This window comes from Zea mays, chromosome 1, assembly GCF_902167145.1.
Source record: "Zea mays cultivar B73 chromosome 1, Zm-B73-REFERENCE-NAM-5.0, whole genome shotgun sequence".
NCBI classification, from domain to species: Eukaryota; Viridiplantae; Streptophyta; class Magnoliopsida; order Poales; family Poaceae; genus Zea; species Zea mays.
This window is the reverse complement of record NC_050096.1, coordinates 284,460,771-284,473,655: the sequence shown is the minus strand read 5'-3', so window position 1 is coordinate 284,473,655 and position 12,885 is coordinate 284,460,771. Positions and strand designations below refer to the sequence as shown.

General features: G+C 57.9%; 1 protein-coding gene and 1 non-coding gene across 2 annotated transcripts; both read right to left on the bottom strand.

Annotated features, from left to right (window-relative positions):
* Positions 1 to 10,858: 10,858 nt before the first annotated feature.
* LOC100191912 (60S ribosomal protein L13a-like) lies at positions 10,859 to 12,624 on the bottom strand. Its single transcript, NM_001137336.3, has 4 exons — positions 12,300 to 12,624; positions 12,084 to 12,200; positions 11,900 to 11,987; positions 10,859 to 11,166 (listed from the first exon to the last, which is right to left on the bottom strand). Exons 1-4 carry the CDS (start codon positions 12,569 to 12,571, stop codon positions 11,023 to 11,025), a joined length of 621 nt encoding a protein of 206 aa, NP_001130808.2. The 5' UTR covers positions 12,572 to 12,624; the 3' UTR covers positions 10,859 to 11,022.
* LOC111590702 (small nucleolar RNA R12) lies at positions 11,514 to 11,593 on the bottom strand. The gene has a single exon (XR_004855743.1). It is a non-coding gene; the product is annotated as a small nucleolar RNA R12 (small nucleolar RNA).
* Positions 12,625 to 12,885: the final 261 nt, after the last annotated feature.

Sequence of the window (12,885 nt, the reverse complement as noted above, 5' to 3'; positions counted from 1 at the left end):
TGAGGCTAGGCCAGGAGTCGTCAAGCCAGCCCCCGAGCGGGCTGGCGCCGTCAGTTCCCGGAGTCGGGACGCCGAGGTCCCGGCCCGAAGAGCGGGGGCAGACCGAGGGGGTACTTGACCCCTCGGCCGGGGAAGTTGAGGTGACCCCGGGGAGTCAGGCCGAGGCGTCTGTTCCTCGAGAGCCGTCGCCCACGCCGGCAGCGCAGGAGAGCGGCCCTCAGGTCGCCGTGGCAGCGCTTGGGCAGTCCGTCTCCCGGGCGTCCAAGGTGCCCAAGGCGAGGACGGTACCGAAGCTGGCGGCGAGGCGGACCTCGGTGGTACCTTCGGGGGTCGAGATCCGAGAGACCTCTCCTCAGGCGCGGTTGATCATGGCCCGGAGCGGGTAAGTACTTTGGAACGTCTTCGTCCTGGCTCCTCATTCGTATGTCCCGACCGCGACTTTTCTTTCCTCCTCAGCAAGCGAAGCCATGGCCTGACCAATCTGGCTCCCCGGAAAGCCCTTAAGACGGCGTCGGCTTCCGCAGCCGGTGCCGCGCTGGGCCTCGCTGTTCAGCTGACCTTCTCGCAAGGCGCTCCACAGTGGGGGGCTCAGGCGGCACCAGTCGCCGTGGAGCGAGTTCCCGAGGCCGGCTCTTCCGCCGAGGCGGCCATCGTGCTGGAGGAGGCGGCTGGCGCGGACGTGGCCTCGGGCCCACCAGACATGCCGCCGGTGCTGGCGCCTGCTGCTGCTGAAGTCGCTGCCGTCCCAGTCGGGGAGCGACCTGTTGCTGCCGACGCTGAGATGGCCGAGGCGTCGGCGCTCGGTGCCTCGGAGGAGGGGGGCGTGGAAACGCGACCCGTCCCGCCGAGCGGCAGCCTTGTCCCTGCGCGGCGGAGCTCCGAGAGGCGGCGCCAGTTGCTCCGGTTCCGGACCCGTGAGGCTTCGGATCCCTTCTTCGTTCTTGACGATGAGCGGGAGGAGCAGTGTTGGGACGAGCTCCGCGAGTGTGCCGAAGCAACGGTGGGGTCGCTCCGGTCATCGCTGGAGGTCTTTTGCAGGGACATCCCCAAGATCCTCCAGGTAATGGATTCAGGCATACCTTTTTTGTGACCAAGGCGTCTTTTGTGACGCCCCGCTTCCTTCCCTCAGGATCTGACGGACCTGAGCGCCGCCAAGTCGTCGTTCATCCGCCACGAGGTCGATATCTGGGGCTCGCTGCGATCCCTGAGGACCTCGCTCACCGGGGCTACTACGCGCCTCTCCCAGCAGGGCACCGAGGTGGCGGACCTTTGGTTGCTCTGCGCCGATCTGAGAGCAGAGGCGGCAGCGGCACGCGCAGAGGCGGTAGCGGCACGCGCAGAGGCGGCAGCGGCGCGCGCAGAGGTGCAACGACGGCAGTCGGAGTTCGACCAGGTCGCCGATGAGCGAGACCAATCTCAGGGTCGGGCTGCCGAGGCTGAAAGCCGGGCTGGAGCCCTTGCAGCAGACCTAGCCGTAGCCCAGGCCGCAGCCTCGGAGCAGCGTGCCCGAGCCGGAGGTATGTCCTGGCCATTTTCGATTTTTGTTTCAGCTTGTTTCCTCCGCTTGTGTTTGAGGCCTTGCGCTCTGGCCGTTCGCAGAGCTCGAGTCCGCCCTTGATGAGTCCACCAGGGCGCTTGCCGGGGCGGCCGAGCAGAGGGAGGCCGACCACGCGGCCATGTCCGAGGCCATCTCGGACTTCTGTCAGGTCTTTGGCTTTGGCGATGTCCCCTCAGGAAGCTCCCCTCCAAGTCGCCTGCAGGCCTTGGGCGATCACGTGTGCGGCAGACTCCACGAGGTGCTACACCACGGCGTCAGGCGGGCCTTCACCGTGCTTGCTTCCCACTACGTCGTGGATCTGGAGCGGGTTAGCGAGGGGTATTGCCTTCCTGACGAAGATGAAGCCGCCCTGGCTAAAGTCCAGAGGCTCGACGCGGCCGCCGCGGGCCCGAGCGCAGTGCTGGCGACCACCTTCGAGGCAGAGATCCTCCCGCCTGTGCCGTCGTCCGAAGCCGGGGTGGACTTTGCCGAGGGCGGGGACGAAGCCGAAGGCGCGGCTCCTTCCCCGGGCGACGCCTAACTCTGTCGGAGCAGTTTCCTTTGAATGCACGTGTGTCTTTTGCGGCCGCTGAGGCCTGAACACTTTATTATTGTAGTATAAAGTCGTGCCCCTTTTTCTTTCATTTTGCGTGTCCGGCCCCGCTCGTCAGTAGCAGGGTGGCTTGCCCAAGTAGGAGTCATTTTTCGTGGTAGGTGACGAGTGAGGTATCCGTAACCCAGAGGCGTAGGAGTCCCTCGGCTCAGTCAGCCTTGCCACTTACATGCACCCGCGTTCGCTTCTTGGGGTCCTGCTACCGACATAGCCAGGGGAACGCAGAAGCCTTTTTGATTGAAAATTTTGACGTGGAGGGGGTTCCCCCCTTTTTAGCCCCCGAGGGAGGGTCAGGCTTTGCCGAGGCAAGGCTGACCCTTCCTTGATGACCAAATTTTGCGTGGGAACGAGGTATACGAACAACTTGAAAACATCTTAAGGGTAGAAGCGACGTAGCTGTTGGATGTTCCAAGTGTTGGTGTAGACCTCGCCTTGACTGTCGGCCAGCTTGTTCGTTCCGGGCTTCAGAACTTTGGCGATGACGAACAGCCCTTCCCAGGGGTGCGTGTAGCCCCCGGGTGCCTTCTGCAAGGGGCCGACGAGGTCCAGACCCCACACAGCAAAAGGCCAGGTGATGGGTATCGTCTGCAGAGCCTGAGCGGGCAGGTGGGTCTGCCTCGCGTAGAACTGACACCCTTCGCAGGTGCGGACAATTCTAGTGGCGTCGGCCACCACCGTCGGCCAGTAGAAACCTTGTCGGAAGGCGTTTCCAATAAGGGCTCGAGGTGCTGCGTAAGGGCCGCAAGCCCCCGAGTGTATCTCTTGTAGGAGCTCCTGGCCTTCGGCGATGGAAATGCATCACTGGAGGATGCCTATGGGGCTGCGGTGGTAGAGCTCCTTCCCATCTCCCAGCAAGACGAACGACTTGGCGTGTCGCGCCAACCGCCGAGCTTTGGCCCGGTCGAGGGGTAGCTCTCCTCGGTGGAGATATTGCAGGTACGGGGTCTGCCAGTTTCGATTAGGCGTGACCCCGCTTCGCTCCTCCTCGACGCACAGTGCCTCACCCTCGGGGGCCGAGGGTACCTCGGGCTGAACCGAGGGTGCCTCGGGCCGAGCCGAGGGTGCCTCGGGCTGGGCCGAGGGTGCCTCGGGCTCGGGCGTGTCGTCGATCTTGATGGAGGGTTAATGCAGGTCTCCGGAGAAGACGTCCGGGGGAACCGTTGTTCGCCCCGAGGCTATTTTAGCCAGCTTCTCCGGCAGCGGGGGGCACCAAGATGGGCGCGTTCGTGAGGAGCGCCTTCAGGTTCCCGAGGGCTTCCTCGGCCTCAGGGGTCCAAGTGAAGCGCTCGGCCTTCCTTAAGAGGCGGTACAGAGGCAGACCTCTTTCGCCGAGGCGCGAGATGAAGCGGCTCAGAGCCACAAGACATCCCATGACTCTCTGTACGCCCTTCAAGTCCTTGATGGGCCCCATGCTGGTGATGGCCGCAATCTTCTCCGGGTTGGCCTCGATGCCCCGCTCGAAGACAATGAACCCCAAGAGCATGTCTCGGGGAACCTCAAAGACACACTTCTCGGGATTAAGCTTCACGCCTTTCGCCTTGAGACATCGGAATGACACTTCAAGGTCGGAAAGGAGGTCGGAGGCTTTCCTCATCCTGACTACGATGTCATCGACGTAGGCCTCGACCGTCCGGCCAATGTGTTCGCCGAACACATGGTTCATGCCCCGCTGGTACGTCACACCCGCATTCCTCAAGCCAAACGGCATGGTGACATAGCAGTACATGCCGAAGGGTGTGATGAAAGAAGTCGCGAGCTGGTCGGACTCTTTCATCCAGATTTGGTGATACCCTGAGTAGGCATCGAGGAAAGACAGGGTTTCGCACCCAGCAGTGGAATCCACGGTTTGATCGATGCGAGGCAGAGGGTAGGGAACCTTCGGACATGCTTTGTTTACACCAGTGTAGTCTACACACATCCGCCATTTCCCTCCTTTCTTTCTCACAAGCACAGGGTTGGCAAGCCATTCGGGATGGAATACCTCTTTGACGAACCCTGCCGCCATTAGCTTGTGGATCTCCTCGCCTATGGCTCTGCGCTTTTCTTCGTCGAATCGGCGCAGAGGCTGCTTGACGGGTCGGACTCCAGCTCGGATATCCAGCGAGTGCTCGGCGACATCCCTCGGTACGCCAGGCATGTCCGAGGGACTCCACGCGAAAACGTCGGCGTTTGCGCGGAGAAAGTCAACGAGCACTGCTTCCTATTCGGGGTCGAGCTCGGAGCCGATCCGGATATGCTTGGAGGCGTCGCTGCTGAGGTCGAGGGGGCGGACTTAACCGTCTCCGCTGGCTCGAAGTTGCCGGCGTGGCGCTTCACGTCTGGCACCTCCTTAGAGAGGCTCTCCAGGTCGACGATGAGGGCCTCGAACTCGGCGAGGGCCTCGGCGTACTCCACGCACTCGACGTCGCATTCGAACGCGTGTCGGTACGTGGGGCCGACGGTGATGACCCCGTTGGGGCCCGGCATCTTGAGCTTGAGGTAGGTGTAGTTGGGGACGGTCATGAACTTCGCGTAGCATGGCCTCCCCAATACTGCGTGGTAGGTTCCTCGGAACCCGACCACCTCGAACGTGAGGGTCTCCCTTCGGAAGTTGGAGGGTGTTCCGAAGCAGATGGGAAGGTCGAGTTGTCTGAGGGGCTGGACGCGCTTCCCGGGGATGATCCCGTGGAAAGGCGCACCGCCTGCCCGGACCGAGGACAGATCAACACGCAGGAGCCCGAGGGTCTCGGCATAGATGATGTTGAGGCTGCTGCCTCCGTCCATGAGGACCTTGGTGAGCCTGACATCGCCGATGATGGGGTCGACAACGAGCGGGTATTTCCCCGGGCTCGGCACGTGGTCGGGGTGGTCGGCTTGGTCGAAGGTGATGGGCTTGTCGGACCAGTCTAGGTAGACTGGTGCCGCCACCTTTACCGAACAGACCTCCCGACGCTCTTGCTTGCGGTGTCGAGCCGAGGTGTTCGCCGCTTGCCCACCGTAGATCACGAAGCAGTCGCGGACCTCGGGGAACTCTCCTGCCTGGTGATCTTCCTTCTTGTCGTCGTCGCAAGCCCTGCCACCCTCCGCGGGTGGCCCGACCCTGTGGAAGTGGCGCCGAAGCATAGCGCACTCCTCAAGGGTGTGCTTGACGGGCCCCTGATGATAGGGGCACAGCTCCTTGAGCATCTTGTCGAAGAGGTTGGCACCTCCGGGGGGTTTCCGAGGGTTCTTGTGCTCGGCGGCGGCGACAAGGTCCGCGTCGGCGGCGGCGTGTTTCGCTTGCGACTTCTTCTTGCCTTTCTTCTTGGCGCCGCGCTGAGTTGACGCCTCGGGGGCATCTTCCGGTGGGCGGCCCTGGGGCTGCTTGTCCTTCCGGAAGATAGCCTCAACCGCCTCCTGGCCAGAGGCGAACTTGGTGGCGATGTCCATCAGCTCGCTCGCCCTGGTGGGAGTCTTTCGACCCAGCTTGCTGACCAGGTCGCGGCAAGTGGTGCCGGCGAGGAACGCGCCGATGACATCTGAATCGGTGATGTTGGGCAGCTCAGTGTGCTGCTTCGAGAATCGTCGGATGTAGTCCCGGAGAGACTCTCCCGACTGCTGTCGGCAGCTTCGGAGGTCCCAGGAGTTCCCAGGGCGCACGTACGTGCCCTGGAAATTGCCGGCGAAGGCTTGGACCAGGTCGTCCTAGTTGGAGATCTGCCCCGGAGGCAGGTGCTCCAACCAGGCGCGAGCGGTGTCGGAGAGGAACAGGGGGAGGTTGCGGATGATGAGGTTGTCATCGTCCGTTCCACCCAGTTGGCACGCCAGCCGGTAGTCTGCGAGCCACAGTTCCGGTCTCGTCTCCCCCGAGTACTTTGTGATAGTAGTCGGGGTTCGGAACCGGGTCGGGAACGGCGCCCGTCGTATGGCGCGGCTGAAAGCCTGCGGACCGGGTGGTTCGGGCGAGTGACTCCGATCCTCCCCGCTGTCGTAGCGTCCCCCATGCCTAGGGTGGTAGCCTCGGCGCACCCTTTCGCCGAGGTGGGCCCGACGGTTGCGGTGATGGTGCTCGTTGTCGAGGCGACCCGAGGCCACAGGCGCTGTGTCGCGCGTGCGCCCAGTGTGGACTGAAGCTTCCCGCATGAATCGGGAAGTCGCGGCGCGATGTTCCGAGGGGTACCCCTGCCTTCGGGAGGCGGAGCTCTCGGCCTGTCGGACCGCGGCGCCTTCCAGGAGATTCTTGAGCTCTCCCTGGATTCGCCGCCCCTCGGTGGTTGATGGCTCCGGCATAGCGTGGAGAAGCATTACCGCTGCAGCCAGGTTCTGGCCGACTCCACTGGAAGCGGGTGGCGGCCTCACCCTGACATCGTCGGCGATGCGGTGCTGGATACCCTGGGGTAGATGGCGCACTTCTCCGGCCGGAGGTTGGCCCGCCCATTCCTGTTCGATGTCCCGGCGGATCGGCTCAAGTGTTCCTGCTCCCTCGTCGAGCCTAGCCTGCACCCCGCGGATTTGCTCGAGCTGTGGGTCATGACCCCCCACCTGAACGGGGACCACAGCTAGCTCCCGTAGGATGTCAACACGAGGCACAGGCCTAGGGAGATCACCGTTCTCCGGCATACCAAGATGGTTGCCTTCGGAGGGACCCCCTAGATCGACGTGGAAACATTCACGACTTGGGCCGCAGTCCTCGTCGCCGAGGCTGCGGCTACCGTCGGAACAGTCGGAAAGGCAGTAGTCGCATGCGGTCATGAAGTCCCGCATGGCACTAGGGTTACCAAGTCCGGAGAAATCCCAACAGAAGTCGGACACGTCATCTTCCTCGGACCCCGAGGGCCCGTAGGTCGAGACGTCCGTGAGCCAGTCCCAAGGTGACCGCATACGAAACCCCAGAGGGTTTGGACTCGCCTCTACGAGAGCGTCTGCCAAAGCGAAGTCGCTTGGCGGGTCGAGGCTGAATCCAAAGGGCGTGAGATGGGAATCGGTGGGTACCTCTTGGTCGACGGGCGGTGACGAAGTCACGTCAGGGACTGACTGCACCGTCGTCTCAGGTACGAGGGTGACGCCCAGCAAGCCTTTCGCGAGCGTGCTGGCGTCGTCCGTTTGCTTGGAATTAGCGTGTTGCGGGGAGACGGCGCTCGTCTTCGTCTCAAACAAGAGGTCGATGCCCGTCGTGCCCCCCGTTGGGGCGCCGGCGCCGTCGACTCGCTCGACAGCCGACGAGGTGTCGCCTCCTGCTTGGCCTTGGTTGCCCCGCCTCCTCCTCCGTCGGCGGGGGAGAGGGCGGGGTGAGCTCGAATGTTGTTCTTCCACTACGCAGGGAAGACGTCGTCGGTTCCGCCGCCGGCGGGCGGGCTGTCGGCCGCCATTATCGCTGTCGCACGGTGGGGGAAGGAGTATCATGTCGTAGCTGCCGTCGAGGGACATGAACTCAAGACTCCCAAAACGGAGCACCGTCCCGGGCTGGAAAGGTTGCTGGAGACTGCCCATCTGGAGCTTGACGGGAAGCTGTTCGTCAACACGCAGCAGGCCCCTACCTGGCGCGCCAACTGTCGGTGTTTCGAGACCGGGGGGTCCCTGGGCCGACGAGTGAAATGTTGTCACGTGCCCCAGCCCAGATGGGTCGGCGCGAGATGGAGCACGAAGGGGGGAAAAGGCAGCCGGAGCGAGAGAGAGGTGGAAATCCCGCGACCTTCTTGTTTGTCCCACGCCCAGGTCGGGTGCGCTTGCAGTAGGGGGTTACAAGCGTCCACGCGGGAGGGGAGCGAGCGGCCTCACGCGAGCGCCTGTCCCGTCCTCTTCCCTGCGCGGCCAACCTTTTCTAAGAGGGCCCTGGTCCTCCCTTTTATAGGCGCAAGGAAAGGATCCAGGTGTACAGTGGGGGTGTAGCAGAGTGCTAACGTGTCTAGCGAAGGAGAGCTAGCGCCCTAAGTACACGCCATCGTGGCAGCCGGAGAGGTTTTGGCACCCGGTTCGTGTGGTGTCGTGGCCGTCGGAGGAGCGCTGGAGCCTGGCGGAAGGACAGCTGTCGGGGCTGTCGAGTCCTTGCTGACGTCCTCTTGCTTCCGTAAGGGGGCTGAGAGTCGCCGTCGTCATAGAGCGTGTGGGGCGCCATCATTACTTGTCTGGCGGAGCGAGCCAGATAGGACGTCGGTCTTGTTCCCCGTAGCCTGAGTCAGCTTGGGGTAGGGTAATGATGGCGCCTCCTGTTGACGCGGTCGGTCCGTGCCCTAGGTTGGGCGATGTGGAGGCTCCTCCGAGGTCGAGGTCGAGTCTGTCTTCCGAGGCCGAGGTCGAGTTCGAGCCCCTGGGTCGGGCGAGGCGGAGACCGTCGACGGAGGCCAGGGCTGAGTCCGAGCCCTGGGGTCGGGCGAAGCGGAGTTCGTCGTCTTCAGGGGCTGAGCCCGAGTCCGAGCCCTGGGGTCGGGCGGAGCGGAGTTCGTCGTCTTCCGGGGCTGAGCCCGAGTCCGAGCCCTAGGTCGGGCGGAGCGGAGTTCGCCGTCTTCCGGGGCCGAGCCCAAGTCCGAGCCCTTGGTCGGGCGGAGCGGAGTTCGCCGTCTTCCGGGGCTGAGCCCGAGTCCGAGCCCTGGGTCGGGCGGAGCGGAGTTCGCCGTCTTCCGGGGCTGAGCCCGAGTCCGAGCCCTGGGTCAGGTGGAGCGGAGTTCGCCGTCTTCCGGGGCTGAGCCCGAGTCCGAGCCCTGGGTCGGGCGGAGCGGAGTTTCCTATGGTGCCTGAGGCCGGGCCTGGCTGCCTCGTAGCCTCACTCTGTCGAGTGGCACAGCAGTCGGAGCGGCGCAGGCGGCGCTGTCCTTCTGTCAGGCCGGTTAGTGGAGCGGCGAAGTGACTGCGGTCCCTTCGGCTCTGTCGACTGGAGGACGTGCGTCAGGATAAAGGTGTCAGGCCACCTTTGCATTAAATGCCCCTGCGATTTTGTCGGTTGGCGTGGCGATTTGGCCAGGGTTGCTTCTTGGCGAAGACTGGGCCTCGGGCGAGTCGGAAGTATGTTCGTCGCTGGAGGGGGGCCTCGGGCGAGACGTAAATCCTCCAGGGTCGGCTGCCCTTGCCCGAGGCTGGGCTCGGGCGAGGCGTGATCGAGTCCCTCGAATGGACCGATCCCTGACTTAGTCGCACCCATCAGGCCTTTGCAACTTTGTGCTGATAGGGGTTACCAGCTGAGAACTAGGAGTCTTGAGGGTACCCCTAATTATGGTCCCTGACAGTATCGATTCTCAAAACCTGAAATTTTAAAAACCCGAATTACCCGACCTAAAATTTTCGGGTAACCCGAACGCCCACCCCTACTCATCGGCATCGCTGTAGCCGCAGCAACACCCACGTAGCCCAACCCCGCCCCTCGATCCCGCCCACTCCGCAACTGATCCTGCCAGGAGTACGACCGAATCCGATGATGTTGAACGTCGCCATGACACCGGAGCACTTGACCTCACCTTCGCCCCCGCTTCTGGCTCATCCGCTCGAATGAATGACTCCAAAGAATAATTTAGATAGTGAAATTTAGAAAGACTCTTGAAGATGCTCTTAGACATCTAGTCCTTCACTGAATTCTTATTAGGATGTCTCTAACAAGGCATTCTAAGGTGATTGTTTGGTTTTATAGACTAATTTTTAGTCACTCTATTTTATTTTATTTTAGTTTTAAATTGCTAATATAGAACCGTATTTAATAATTTATGGACTAAAATGGAATAAAATGAAGAACTAAAAACTAGTCCATATAAACCGAACACCTCATAAATGGTTATGGTCATGTACTCTAAATTTCAGGTTGAAAGGATCTATCACCTTCAACAATAGCCTGTAAATAGATCGCTAAAATATGCATCTTGTTTGGCGGACCCTAAATCTAGATGTTATGTGGTGTTTGAATACACTAAAACTAATTAATTGCTAAAATTAACTAAGACATCCAAACAGTTATTAGCTATTTTTAACAAATTAATTAATAGTTAGCTAGTTATTTTTTAGCTAGCTAATTTTATAGCATCTCCAAAAGACTAGCTAAATAGCTTGTCTAACTAAATTTTAGCTACTTAAAAACAAAATAGCTCTCCAACAGAGTAGTCATTTAACTTGTCAAGTTATCCGACTCTCTAAATTGACTCTCACTAGTCTAATTTGGTCATTCTCACTATCAAAGCTAGCTTGCATATTGAAGAGTCTATTGGAATGAGATATTATATATAAAGTTTAAAATTTATGGAGAGACAAATAAAAAGTTAAGTAGAGAGTAAAAAAATAAAGTCTTTTGAAGATGCGCTTACATCTAGTGTATTCAAACACTCTTTAATGTGTGTTCCGCTGTCCGTCTGCATGCTTGTGGTGGAGGCGCAACTGGCCAAGCTGCGTGTCATTTCCCATACTTCACTCCATAAATTTGAGACTTACATCTTAGCTTTAGAAAGTGATGGAAAATTACTTTATTAGTAAATTCAAATTCTTCTAAAATGAATAGAACTACAAGTGACAGTCTTATTGACTGCAATTTAAATTCTTCTAAAATAAATAGAACTACAAGTGATAAAGTCTTATTGACTGTGCAACTGGGATCTGATCTGATAGAGCAACATCGAGCTTCATTGCAATTGCAACTGGGTTCTGCCAGTACACATAAAAATTTGGTTAATCACAACTACTGAATTGATAATCGTGTGCAAGAAGCACATGGGCGTGACAGCTTGAGTCAGCACGAGACATGAAATCTCTCAGAATGCGAATGCGAACCAGACATCTGAACAAGATCGACCAAACAGTTCATTCACCAGCTAGAAAATGTGTTCAAATAGGAGTGGCAGAAAAATAACACGGTTTACCAGATTATACTGTCACAAACTGTTACCGAACACTTAAAACAAAGACTAGATGTTCCCCAAAACTGATGACAAAGCACAGCTCCTCAGTACTTGATAGGGGCAAGAATCTCCAACTGAGACCCCAACTTCTCCTCGGCTGCCTTCTCGGCCTTGACACGCAGCTTGGCCAATTGCTTCTTCCTCTCGTAGGCAACCTTGGCCTTCTCCTTCCTCTTCTCCTCAAGTTCCTGATAGAGCGGACAAGGGCAAGTGCAGTCAGCTATCAGAACTTGGTAGGATACAATTCCAGTGTGAAAGAAAAAGGCCATGAAAACATTAGCAACTGCTACTGCCGCCTTTAGGCGCTCACATAAAGACTCTCTTTTTTCTAATTGAAATGTAATGGGAACATCCAGCAAGAGTAGCAAATATTTTGATCACATCATAGGAGAATCACAGTAACGATCTAATGATGTTAAAATGGTGTTAAAATGATACAATGATGTTAAAATGGTGTATCAACAAAACAAATGTATGTATCAAATAGTGAGCCATGACCGCCAGACCAGAGGCAAGTATATTCTGATGTGGCATGATTTGTCAGAAGTAGCTGGTTGTTAAAATCATATTGTAAAATCAATGGGAATCCGATTGATTTTTCTTCATCATCCAGAATCATGCACAGCTCAGCATAATACCTCCGCCAACATATAAATGACTATTTAGCAACAAGAATTCAACAACAAATATGAAGAATTTCTCAATAATAAAAGATGTCCAGCGCAGACGAAACTAAATCAATGAAGATGTTCAGCACAGACGAAACTAGAATTTCCAGTAATGCCTTAATCAACAGACCAACCATAATATTATGTAAGAAAAGGGAAAACCATTCGTTTCCAATTACAATCGGGATACTAATTAGTTACCAGCTCTAACTAGCAGGAAGCTACATACGAACAAGAGTGGGAAAACGCTTACCCTGATGGTGTCATGGTAGTTCCACCCGACCTCCTTAGAGAGCTCGCCGAGGAGGCAGTACTTGTGTCCAGGCTGTAGCCTCAGAACCCTAAGAACCACAACAAGAATAGCATCAGACACGAATGTCACAAAGCAAGATCTGCCTGCAATCAGATAAATCCCAAATACGGATGGAAACACGTACTTAAGAGCGTCAGGGATGACCATACGCTTGGTCTTGTCGTACGGCGGCGGGACGCCCTCGTACGTCTTGAGCCTCGCCAGAGCCGCCTCCCCCCTCTTGGTCTTGTGCGGAATCATCCTGCAAATCAGCCACAGCAAACATAAGCCTCACAAGCCACAAAGCACGTCGCAAGGAAGAAATCAGACGGATCCGGGCGGCGTGGCGTTGCTGACATACCCGCGGATGGTGCGCCACAGGATCTTGGCGGGGGCGCGGAAGTGGATGGGCCCGTGGGACGGCTTGGTGTTCATCCGCTTGCGGAGGAAGCGGAGGTACTTCATCTTCTGACGGACGAGGCCGCCCGACATGCAGATCTCCTCGCAGCGGACGACGACCACCTTCTGCCCATTGAGCAGCTCCTTGGCTATGATCGAGGAGAGACGGCCCAGCATGTGGTGGCGCGCGTCGACCACGATGCGCTTCGCGCACACGCCCGAACCGGAGACCATGGCGGCCTTACCTGTGAGGCAGCGGCGGCGCAAGTGTTTGGAGTGGCTGGCGGAGGTGGGTGAAGGTGACGCGGGGTGCTAGGGTTTCTAATTTATAGAGATCAAGGATCAGGGTTCGTTATTGGGCCAGGCCGTAGCTACGGTTCTCTTTAGAAAGGCCCAACAAACGCTTTTAGGCCATCTTTCCGATTTTTTTGTTTTTCAGCCCTATTTTCGAAACATATTTACGTTTAGACCCCTAAACCACTTAAATGTAGTTTTGGATCCAAAGCTTGTCGCCATGAGCTATGGCGCCGAGCTGGCTAACACGGCAG